The 13,240-nt window shown below is 30.7% G+C and overlaps 1 protein-coding gene across 4 annotated transcripts in view; it reads right to left on the bottom strand.

Annotated features, from left to right (window-relative positions):
• LOC130896593 (sporozoite surface protein 2) overlaps positions 1 to 13,240 on the bottom strand; it is a 54,839-nt gene that overhangs the window by 19,716 nt on the left and 21,883 nt on the right. For all 4 annotated transcript variants that reach the window (XM_057804784.1, XM_057804783.1, XM_057804785.1 and 1 more), the window contains exon 2: positions 5,003 to 5,145. In XM_057804784.1, the coding sequence (XP_057660767.1) occupies positions 5,003 to 5,117 (115 nt within the window). In that variant the 5' untranslated portion in view covers positions 5,118 to 5,145. The remainder of the gene's footprint in view (positions 1 to 5,002; positions 5,146 to 13,240) is intronic.

Here is a 13,240-nt window from a genome sequence, read left to right as displayed (position 1 = left end):
GTGAAGATTTCGAAATCGTTCTTAGCTGTATTGCCCCCATTTCAGGTATAATTGTGAATTAATTCCTACTAATTAGATAAGAAAAATATACTAATGTTATACTTATTCTTAATAACATCACATTATATGAAAGAAAAATTTTACTTCTGCACAATTTGCCAAAGAAAGATATAAAAAATTATCTAGAATTATTAAAGTCATCCAAATTGTAATAAGCATCCTCTATTATCGGCCCAGAGATTGTATATTTTTTATACATAAGGTCTAAGAAATGATAGCAATTAAAAATTTATCACTGTCCTTTTTGTATCTACAGTTCTATACGTTTAAAGCGATTATTAAATTAAAATAACACATAATTTTTAATATTTTCGATCTTAGATCTCTAGATGAAAAAAAATGTAGGCTTGAAGATTGTTTAATACAAATGATTCCGTAGCTAAAAATATCGAGCTAAATTAATGAATTTTACCGTAAAACAATAATTTCATAAGTTTATTTAGAAAACAGGATGGTAGGATATTGTCAATGTTATCTTATTTTCACACAAAAAGCAAACATTGTTTTTAAATGTTTGTACAAAAATAATCACAGGATATACATTTAATCTATTCATACAGAATTTTCAACCTAAAGTAATATGATTATCGGAAGATGGTTTGTATTTCGAAAACTCATCCATATCCGCTCGAGGGCTTTGATATATTGGAAAATAATTTTTATTGTCTATTTATATAGGGCGATATTTTTCGTTGGAGAATTGGAGCTTTTTTGGATACTTAATAATTTGTATAAGATCTAGAATCACTTAGCTTGGATACCATTATATCGAAAACTAATTTCCGGAACAAGGCTACATATGTAATCTTTCATTTATAGTAGTAATAGACATTGCATTTGGAGCAAACCCATTTCCGTAGCACTGTCAGTTTTGTTATAAAATAGACATACCTCGTATCGCTGATTTTACATTCCCTATAACTAATTTAAACTGTTATACTCATTCCAATCGAAAAGTTTAAAGTCATTAAATTTTTTCAAGGTTCTGTGACCTACTTACATAAATCTAATAATAGGTACTATTAGTAAGGAGCCGATTGTAAAAACTTCACGTCATCGAGTATCATATAGGACCCATTTGTGGTGATTGGTTTTCTATAGGATAGATCCCATTGAAGTACAGGTTTGCCTAACCAAAACCTGGAATGTTTTGTTTTAAAAAAAAGCTGCTGATGTTTTTTGATAGAGTTATGGAAGAATTTGCGAGCTAGCACATTTATTAAAGTCATCAACAAGCGTATAATAATGATGGGTTGCCTCATTTTGACTTGGAAATCGGGTTTATCCAAAAGTGCTGAAAATTTTTAAAATACACGCCATCGAGTACCAATGAGAAAATAACATCAAGGAATAATATATTCATAAAAAATGTTCTATAATTAGCTCCGGTGCGCAGGAGATACAAGAAGCAAGAATACTTGTTTAGGATGAAATACAAATTGTAATAAGAACTTACATTCAATAATTAAAACAGGGTCACTAAAGCAGTACGTGATCATAAATCAACATAGATATTATACTTTCAGATGTACAAGAAAAGGCGTTTTCTCATAATTTGAAGAACGACGTCAAAACACTGTTTTAAAAAAAATATTTCCAAATTTTTAGTTTGACGTGCTTTAAAAGCGTGTTTTTTAGTTTTTTGAGCATATTTATTTTTCACTTTTTAGTTCGATTTATTGTCAAAAATAATTTTTTTCAAGTTGTAGTCATTATTATTGTAAATCTCCAACAGAGAGTGCACGGATGTAAAATTCTTCTCGCACAACATATTAAAATTCAAGGTGTTAAATTTTACAATAATACTAATGCAGGTAGTATAGTAAATGTTCAAAAGAGGGCAGACAGTTGTAAAATGTGTTTCGATTTAAAGATAAAATTTGCAGTGATATTTTTTTTTTAAATTTGCCGAAAGAAAAACAAATTGTGAACGGAATTTGAACTCACGACTGGCGAAACAGGAGAATAAAGTGTAATAAACCTTTTATAGGTTAAGTTCTGACATTATTACAAAATCATGTAAAAAATTTGAAGCTTAATTACTATAAAATTGGATACTAGCAACAAAAATAATTACGCAGGATCGTCAAAACACTTTCAAACCATTTTTGTTGTATATTTGAATTTCTTGGCATCATTAAAAAAACTTTATTAAGTGTTTAAGTCGTGGTATTTTTACGGCCTAGCACAAAGGTTAATAATAACGCTTATTTTAGAATAACCGAGAGAATAACTGTGGTATTTATTTTGCATCATATGTTCAGTGTTCGTTTTTTTTTAGTCTATAAATATTGATAAGAGAATTAAAGAAAAAACTTATAATAAAAGTTGTATATAAACTATTTTTTTCTCAAACCATGCGATTAAATTCGAAAAATTTCATTGTCGAATGACACTGTTTCGAATAAATATCTGATGCTTAAAAAATGTTAAAGAAGTCTTATGTTCGGTATTGTCAAACATTCCACCAAAGTTTAATTCGTTACGTATTAAGAAACAGGCACATCCACTTCATTAAATTTTTTTTTTAATTTTTATTTAATAGTCACTACCTAACGACTGGTTCGAATATATTAGAGCGAACTAAGACAGTTAGAATTCCCTTTTATTCATGTTATTGCAAAAAATACAATTTTGATGAAAACTAATATAGCCTAGTATTACAACTCTTGGTTGAACACTCATTATAAAAACATCTTGTTGTTGTTCATAATGTTTTGTATTTCAATCGAATTATTCAACAAATTTTAGGTGTTGCAATTTTTATCGAAGTATATAAGTAGCCAATTAGTATCAATAAAAAAAATTTGGGGTTATCTTCTGATAGCCTTGTTACCAGTACCTAATTTATACAATAGTCCATGTAATATTAGGTTTTTTTAATATAATAAATGAGCAAGACATATTGACATATTGGAACAGAAAAGTTTTCGGTATCTAGTCGAAACTTATTCTGTGCAATGATTTTGTGCATAATAAAACGTGCGACACTTCAGCCCCTATATCTGCTCGCGATTTTACAAGATTAAAGTAACATGACGCCCATTTGGGTATATTGCTAACATCAAAACTGAAGGTTTGTTTTAATTTGTTCAATATCGACTTCGTTTTTCTTAGCTCCACAACTTTGAGAAAGTCTTATCCGCATTCACATTCCTGCACTTTCAAAAGCCTAGTACCTTTTTCCCCCTGCTGGACTGTATAGTAAGTTCAGTTCTACGGCATATTTTATAATTTTTTGGGTTGCCGATTGAGTTTCTGTCATCTGGTCTCATAAAAACATACCTTGTTTGTATTTGCAGATATTTTGATGTTACTACATGACCTATTCGTCTTCGTCTGCCATATCCAATTCCGTATTGTTGTGCGTTTTCCACTCTAATATTTTGTTTTCGTCCAATGCGTAATAGAAAAATATGTTCAATTATTTTATTGGTAAAAAATGAGGAGTCAAATACTATTGGAATTAATCTCCTATTCTAATGTTGAATCCATGACAGGAATTACTACTAGAAGGTTCTCAGTATTAGGAAGAATGAAAAACTTTTCCATTTATGGAACAGTCAAACGTCACGTGTGATTTAGGTAAATGTGGAAAAACTTGAAATCTTTCAGCGACTTGTCCTACAGCGCGTTTAATGATGAGGAAAGCTGTTGGCATACTTTAATGTTCTAAATTTCCGCACGTCAATTGAGATACATTTCATATTTTTTACCGTTCCATATACACTAAAAGTACGAGTTATATGGAACGACAAAAAAACTAATACCTGGTACATATAACTTAAACATTAGCTGTATATTAAATGCACTCGGAGAAACAAAAAAGTGAAAAAAGCTTTCCATATATCCCCACTCGACGGTATTTATTCGATTCTAGAATCTAAATAATTTTTGGCTATGAATGAATGGCTAAATTTAAATAAGAATGGTTATGACGCAGATGATAATGCTACAAATTTTTCTCGGGCAGGACAAAGTATTGAAAAACAGGCATCTAATGTATGAAACGGAAAATATGATGATTCTCTTCTTTAATTTGACTTTATATTTCAATATGTCAATAAACCAAAAGAGTATTTTGAAAGACGGTATAAACCTTTAAATAAAGAAAAAAATCCTTCTAAAAAATCATGACCGTTAATGGAAAATATTTACTAGCGTCATATGAAGTTTCATACCGTATTGCTAAAAATGAAAAGCCGTTCACCATTGGAGATCTTTTATTACCTGCTGCTATTAAAATGGCCGAATTATTACAGAGAAGTAAATAGGGTACGTGCATTTTTTAGAAAGTATTTATACAGTTTATCCATAACATCTTGGGGTAAAGAATATATTCCCACTCGCTGTTTAGTTATAGTATCACTAATTGGGAGTACTTTTATAATCGCTCATTAACAGTGCTTACTATATTGAACATGTTAGTTATTAGAATGGTGGAAAATAGGAAAAGGCCAACCAAGTGGGGGGAAATCCTTTTGAAATAACAAAGTTCATTATTTTTCCGGAAATAGAAAAGATCTGACAACAATGTAGATACCACCAAAATACCCGCCGTTTCACATGACTCTTACGCTCAAAAATTTATAAAAATCGTACAAGTCGTTTCCGAGATAATTAAGGCATTCCATATATAAAACTTTATACCCGTAGAAGGTTTTGTTTCGTTTATCTCCACAATTGGGTTAATTTTTTTCTTCAGATATGAACTTTGGCACACAAAGTAATAATAATTATTTCTAGATTTCTCTTGAGGCTAAATTTATGGTGGTTTTTTCCTATAGCTGTACTATAAACGCTTGCAGAGAACTGTCTCAATTCATAGCACAAATATAAATTGACGAACACCAAGAACGAGCTTCATTCACATATTCCTACTACTTTCTGTTAATTCTATAGTCTAGGCCCTAGGGGATTTTTTTTAATTCCGTAAACTTACCTAAATTACTATCAAACTTTGATAAATTTTGATTGGAGTTGTATATTTGTCGTTGCGGAGAGACGGTTCTCATCACTTGCGTTTCTTGATATTCTTTCCGTTCGTATTTTGACATTTCTAAGCTATTCTATTTTACCATTCGCCTGTAATTTAAAATAATATATCAAGATTTTTATAAAGAGCTCAAAGAGCTGCCGTTATTTCAAGCATAAATAAAATTAAAATTAGTTATAAGAAGTTATTATCAGTATTTAAAGAGTAAATAAGGATTTATGGTGTAATAAAAAACACCATCCGCATTTGTATTTCTTTAGCTTAAATTTTTGTTCAAAGAAGAAGTGGCCGTTCATTTTCATATTTTATTCGACCATGTTCCTTAAAAGTATAATTACAATTTAATAATAAAATTTAATAATGAACTCAATCATTTTTTTTATAAATGATTATCAATTATCAATGTCAGAAAGACGATTTTAATTTTAATATGATCTATAATGGTGTTATTTACTTTTGCTAGAGTTTTTGTTTTTCTAGAAATAAAATGAACTATTTCAAACGTCACACATATTTTTATATTGTAAAATCTGAACATTTGTCCTGTGATATGATCTATACCTTGTATTGTAAAAACTATCAATATTAGTGTTTATTTGTTGTAACTGGTTGTGTATTTACGGAAAAACTATTTTGCGATTTTATTGATAGTAGGATATGATGAAGTGCGTAGAATTTTACACGAATTTTTATCGTTAATTACATTTTTCGAAAAACATCCACAATGCTAATAGAATCGAGATGATTTAATATTTCAAAAAAGGATTAAACTATTCGGCATCAATTGAATATCATGAAAGTAACCTTTTTTTTCTAGTGGTCTGGAATTTTCTTTTTTTATAAAATACCAAAAATATAAATTTCCTAATGGAATCTTTGTCCTTGTTCGTCACTACCTTCTGAAAAAAATTCAAATTTAATCGAGTGTGAAATAGTGATATTCGGCATAATACATATTGTTAGGACTTGAAAATCATTTCCACTGGGATGTTTCTAATTTTGTTGTTTCTCAAAAACTATTTACCACTTTCACACAATTTACCTCGATGCTAAACTATGGAAATGAATGGGATCACAACATCACTTTTTATGTAAAAAACTAGCACAAGTGAGTAAACCCTGTAACACTCGAGTAACTCTTGATCTTGAACTGTAGGTTGTTGTGTTCGGGATAGACGTGCCTTGGTATCTGATTCCACAGGATTGCAGTTTCCCAAAGGAAAGAGTTTCTGGTCAACTCTGGATCTTCTGTAAGTCGGATTGCTCTCTTCTGGATTGAGTCGATCATCCTCAGGAGTATATAGCTTTTTGGCCTGAAAGAGGGCTCAAAGTTTTCGTGAAGCTGCCTTAACGAAATTAGCCACGTGACTATGCCAGGACATATTACTTTCAGCCTCAACACTCAATAAGCGAATTTGCAGTTATGGTAATAATTAATTTGTTGGATAATCTACAGAAGTTGATACAGGCAAAGATACTACTATAACCCACAGAAGTCCTCTCGAGACATTGTCGTTTCAATGGCCACTATAAATCTAAATAAATAACTAAATAAAAGAATTCAGCGTGAGGACGAAACCGAAATTTTCAAATATTCAAATCTGTCATCTTTGTTTATTCATAGCCTTCAAACATGATTCAAGTCCTAATTTAATATGAAACGGAGGAGGAAGAGCTCCTTCCGATTTCAAACTTAATTTTGCTAGTTCCATACCGAAAAGACATTCTGTTTGGTCATAATTTTCTCTCGATAACATATATTTGCTCTTTTGACTAAACATTTATTTTCATTAGTCATAAAAATGATTTGGAAGTTCCTGCCACACCAAATGGCCAGAGAGCTTCCGGTGCATTTCATTAACAATACAATTTACATTGTACACATTAGTAACCTAACTATTATATCGGTCACTAATTTCGCACCTGTATTTTATAAGAAAACTCCCACAAATGTTACTGAAATTAGATCGTTAGATAAGGCCGGGTTCCCATTATGATGCCATGAAAAATAGTTGGATAGATTGCTTTTTTCATTACACACTAATAAGACATGCTGAGACTTTTTTCCTGTATAGACTGTATAATACATATTTTGCAATATGTATTATACAGTTTTAAAAATCGCAATCTTTTTGTGTTGAAGTGAAAGAACCGCATTTTGAACACACGAACTACCAAATTTGCCTGCATCTCTAATGTGTATCTAAATAATAGACTTCGTTAGTTGAATTTTTTCAAAGGTATCTATCAAGCAGCAATTATGGTGGCATCAACTTGTAGATAAGGTTCTCAGGGTTTCATGTTGGTTAACACGATTGTCTTATTATCCTACTTGCACCTCTATTCATCAATATCCGTCATCCAGCAACGCGATGTGTATTCAGTAATGTAATTGGGGAGTCATTTTAAAAACTTAACGTAAAATGAATCAGTTATAAATCGTTTAGTTTATGGTTTAGTTAACCAGAGAGAACGTCAACAATTTGTATGGGAAAACAAAATCGTCTCAATACATTATGTGTTTTCAGGAATTCAAATGTTTCAGTACAAATTAATATTCAATAACGCCCTAATACAAACCAAAGTAACTAAAAAGTTCCAAAAGAACTTACAAAATGTTTAAATCTATCGATGATGATAAAGGCGTTTACAAACAATATAACTGACCTGAAATTGGAAATGAATCAGTCGGGAGATAAATTGACTTCAAAATCAGATGAAAATGTGTAAAAAGGCGATTGCTCTTGTGAAACTACATCTGAAGAGAACAGATCTGAAAACGAACATCTTTCTTCTTCTTCATGACAACCCACCGCACTACGAATTGCTTCTGATTCAATATCTGGAGCATATAGACCGAAGAAAACATTTTTTCAATATGCCTAATGTTGAGAGGACCATTATAGTAAATTATAGGATATTACGAAAAGATCTTCCCAAAGACAGTACTTTAAGGAAGTTGAAATCAATTTGCAGGTACTTTGTTCTCAATAAAATAATTCAAATTGCCTTTGAATAATAATAAAAATTTGCTTCAAATTGGATACGGCAAAATGATTATTGCTCATATTCATTTATATTTTGGTTTGTCGACTGTTGATCTAAAAATCTACGAGATTATTGAACTATTTATCATGGTTCGTCAACCTACTTCTTATTCCGCCTAATGATCATAACTAATTCGATAATAGAGATAAAAGAATTTTAACATGAAAAATAAAGTAATTCATTCGATACTATCAATTATAACTCCATTCATTTCCATGAAAAATTACGGTTATAATATGCGTTTTGTGAAGTCATATGGTACATTTCATTCAAGAAATATCAAATTACCTACAATTATACATTTCAAAAGATGTGTGCTTTCAAGCATTGTGCCCACTGTAAGAAAATTCTTGTGGCAGTAACTTGAATTAGCACTTTATTTTACTTACTTCCTCTACTCAAATTGGCAAAAGGTGAGTTAAGACTGGAATTTATTCCTTTCATCAAAGTTGCTAAATAAATTTTCCAACAGTTAAATTTTATGCTTAAATTCATCCAATCGAAATTTTAATGTTTTTCATGCATTAAATTCCATTCGTTAACCCTACAACGACAATACAAACTGAGCGGTGTTAAATAACAACATGGGATGGCGCGTCACCTCTGCCTCTAAAAATCCTAAAATTTATAGTTGATTAAGTTTTATGTCTTGTTTTATTATATATATTAGACTATATTTTTATTAATATATTATTGACTGTATTAATGAAAATTTATTAATGTGTACCTCCTTAAGTACGTATTTAATTTCCGTAAAATATGTTATGGAAGTGAAGTAAAATAATTGTTGTGTCATAGGTATACAAATGGATGACGAATTAATAATGTGATTACAGTATCTTGAACATATTAGGATGATATTATAAAAATATCAGGACCTTTTACACCCTGAAAAAACAGAAAATAAACTGATCACGAATGACAACAGGGGTTTCGCGTCACTCTATGCTATTTTTCATAGCACTTGGAGTAACTGAACCTTCGCAGTTTCCTACAGGCAGACGCCAAACTGACAAAGGAATTCAAAAATCCTCAAGGTCACACGTGGACTACTGCCACTACAACGACAACAAATTTACGTACGTGGGGTGACACATCACCCTTGTTGCCGTCGTAGGCGAGATGTCCGATATTCAAAAATTTTGGCGTTATTAGATCTACATTGATTTGTATTTAAACATTTCGGTCCTTAAAAATACATGATTTATTGAATAAAGGTCGTGAGTTAGGAGACGCTTGTGATTTCCCTCACAAATTGGAGGCAGCTTGGTTTCATTATGTTGTCGGACTCACGTCAGTATCGTGTGTGTAAAGGTAACCACTTTTATAGTAGAATTGTGTTTATTGAATGATATTTAGGTCTAAAATATCCTATAAACCATAATTGTTTTTATCTTCAATAATTTATTTAAGAAATATCATCGTTACTTGTGTCACACGTTTCCTAGTTCACAAATTATGTGACCTAAGAGACCAACTAAATGATTCCAAGATACTTTAGTGTCAATTACATTAAATATTCTCTACTTATAGTTACTTTAAATGTATATTTTTGTGTCATGTATGTATTGATAGCATTGATATTTGTTGAATAAAAGTGTTCTTTATATACTCATTGCCCGCATTTCCAATTAATTGCACTCCTGTACATAGTACGTTGATTTTTATTATAGTGCGAAAACACAGAAAAATTATAAAACACAAAACATAAACTTAATGGGTATGAAGAAATAAAGAAAAAAAATTATCATGAGAAAAAGTAGCTTGTGAAAGACTTGAGAACCAGAAAAAAATATATAGCACAAACAATTTTGGAGCTCAGACAACGTATCTTTAAGCAAAGCAGGAAAAACTTGACCACCACCAAGCTCACCCTCAATCTTGCTCCCTCAGTGAATTCAAACTGTCGCTAATAAAGGTAGTCTTACAGATCCATCTGTTGTTCAACCACACCAAATGTCTTCGAGGGTAAATAAACTCAAAATATGGCAGAAAGGGAAAATATATCTCTCAACAGTTTATTTTGCCCTGGGTTACGAAAACTGTCTTGTCTTTTTGTTTTGAAAGGCATCTATCTAACTGCAATGCAGTTTTATCGTTGTTTTTGTTGGAGACAAAGATAAATTGAAACTAATACTCAAATTATTCGTCGTGTGACTGAAGGAATGACTTATATTTTATAATAAAGTATATTGATAAAATGTATTACTTAAATTTACAATGTTCTATCAGAATCTAGAAGTACTTTTGCACATTAAGATGGTATATTTGATAAATTATAAATTACAAATTGAGTCTTTACAAAAAATAGTTGATCAGTCTATGTATGTATGCCTTAATATCTATTTTCCTGCATTGATTTAAATTAAATATTATGACGCATCCTTGCACCGCTAAAATTTGTCCTCCTTAAGATAAAAATCTACATATTGCAACATTTCGATCTAATGAATACTGGCAACTATCTAGATTTTTGTGGTCCACTCTGTATAGATTCACTCAACGCATTTTTTGGTAACATCTCGTAAAATTGCCATTGTTTAATTACGTCATGTTATCCTCAGTTCAGGATTATAAATAGTCTCAATGTTTAATGTGTATTTATCAATTATCAAATTGAGCTGTAATAATGTTCTAGAATCGTTAACTATATAGAATTAAATTCTCTATTCATTCTTTATTAATGGCCTGACTTGTTGTACTTAATTACACACTGAAACAAGAAAAAATATGTGAAATTTAATAAATCTTTTCAGTATTAAATCTAGCTGTCAAATAGTTTTATGTTTGAAAATATAGCAGATCTCAATTATGCAGAAATGTCAAAAATGTCTTCTTCTTCTTAAAAAAAAATAATTTATTAAAATACAGCTATAACGAAGAACAATAGTTTATATAGACTATTATGGTACAGGAAAAAATAGAAATGTCAACATTGATGATAGAAGAGCCATAGATAGTTCATGAAATTTTAAATTTTTTCAACATGCTTATGTTGGCCTCACCTATATGTGGGTCTGTTTGTTTGTGAGTTTTGTAACTCTTCATTGGACTAAAAGTAAATGACTAAATTCATAAAAATTTCATTACACAGAGATTCCAACCTCCGATCTCCGTGTTGGAAATTAAGCACTTCGACAACCTTAGAATAGGACTCAATACAAGTTTCGACGAGATGCAGATGTACAAGCAGTGAAGCCATTATATGAGGATGATATCAATTAAATGAATACATATAGTTATAAAAAGCACGCAACTATAGCATATGAAACTAAAAAATGAAAAAAAAAAATAAAAAAAGGGCTTTTAAAGCACACCAGATTAAAAACTTGAAAATATTTTTTAAAATAAGCCATTCTTATATAAGGTACTACTAAATATGGAAACCAAATGGGCCAAGTTTGTTTTTTTTTCTCTTCTTCTTCTTTACTTCTTGGAGATCTGTCGATTTGTTAATTCTAAAGCTGCCTATGCATCTTTTCCTGAGAGGTGGATTACCAACTATCTTTCCACCTTTTAGGTGGTCTCCCGGAAGGCCTTGAGCAGAGCGGGTTGTTTTATAGGACTATTCTCGGAAGTATCTGTTCTCGTTCATTCGTCTTACATGGTTGTACCACTGCCTCTTACGTTGTCTTCTCCATCTCACAATGTCTTGTATCCCGCATTGCTCTTTGACATCTGTATTTCTTACTCTGTCTCTTCTTGTTTTCCTTACTATTGTTCTCAGTGTTTTCATCTCGGCCACCCTCAGCATTTATTTCGTCTTGTTGGTGTCCTCGCCGACTTCCGTGCCGTACATCATGATGGGTCTGATAGTCTTGTAGATTCTAATTTTGCTATCTTTGCGCATGTACGGGTTGGACCAGACTATATCTCGTAGGCATCCTGATTGTGCAGATGCTTTGTTAATCTGGCTTCTTAGGTCTTTAACTGGGTCGTGGGTACTTGATATGTCTATGCCCAGATATCTGAATTGCATAACTTGTTCTATGGGATTGTCCTCCACCACCAGCTTACATCTGAGCGGATCCTTCGCGATTGATTGTTTTTTTACTAAATTTCAATAATATTTTCATGAAAATATTGGTAATAACGTTTTAAAAATCACAAAATGTTATTCAAAAATATATACCGATATCCTCAGAGTCATAGCTGCATCAGAAAGCAAATATATGTTTTTTTTTAAATACATACAGGATAATTGTGTTTAATTTTTGGAAAGAACTATAGGTAGTTTTATGAGTATATTTCAAATAATAATTTGGACGTATGTATACTACCAATATTCTCTGTATTCAATAATCAGCAAGTTAATAAAAAAAATCCTTATTGAACAAATATGACGATGATCATTGTTTTGTGTCATTAATAAAGTCAATGTTGTCAAGTCAATTAAAATCTTTAGAACGAGTAGAAATTTGTGAAGGTTAAACATTCAAAACATGATAATGTACTATAGCCGAAAATTGTGTCAGTGTTATAAATAGCGCTCGAGCAATTTTTCTATCTTCCAATATTTATGAATACTTTTTAATAAAAATACACAGATTTTACTTCGTTCACCTTGGAATTCATAATGATCATTGCGTAACTTCAATTTAGTATGAATATTTGCTTTAAATTATAGAAGGATTCAATATTCTACATATTCACTACCAACTTAAAATGAATGGAGATTTATTCCATACTCGTTTATCGAGAGTTACTAGCTATAATTCTAGTTATTCATTTGATTCATTTCCATATAAAAACGCTTTAGGATATTTTTTTCCAATTTCTAATAGAATAATTTTTATGATGTGTGTTCACTATAAATAAAATAATATTTCTATTGAGATTTCTGTTCTACAGAAATGAATTTTATAGCAAATATATAGGAGAAAATATTTCAAGTTTTCAAAGAATATATTTTCACTATCTTTATTTATTAAAAAGTTGTATAGATGAACTATTTCTATTGATGATTACTGTTATTAAAATTAGGGTTAAACGAATGTAGTATCATATAGTACTCAATCCATTGTTTCGTATTAATACACAAACACAATTACGCGTTTTGATAATTAAGTTATCATCTTCAGGAACTGTTTGTTATAGGTATTATTAATGTCAACTATCTATCTAGACCAGGGGTCG

Source organism: Diorhabda carinulata, chromosome 7, assembly GCF_026250575.1.
Source record: "Diorhabda carinulata isolate Delta chromosome 7, icDioCari1.1, whole genome shotgun sequence".
Classification (NCBI taxonomy): domain Eukaryota; kingdom Metazoa; phylum Arthropoda; class Insecta; order Coleoptera; family Chrysomelidae; genus Diorhabda; species Diorhabda carinulata.
This window is presented reverse-complemented; position numbering and strand designations above follow the sequence as displayed.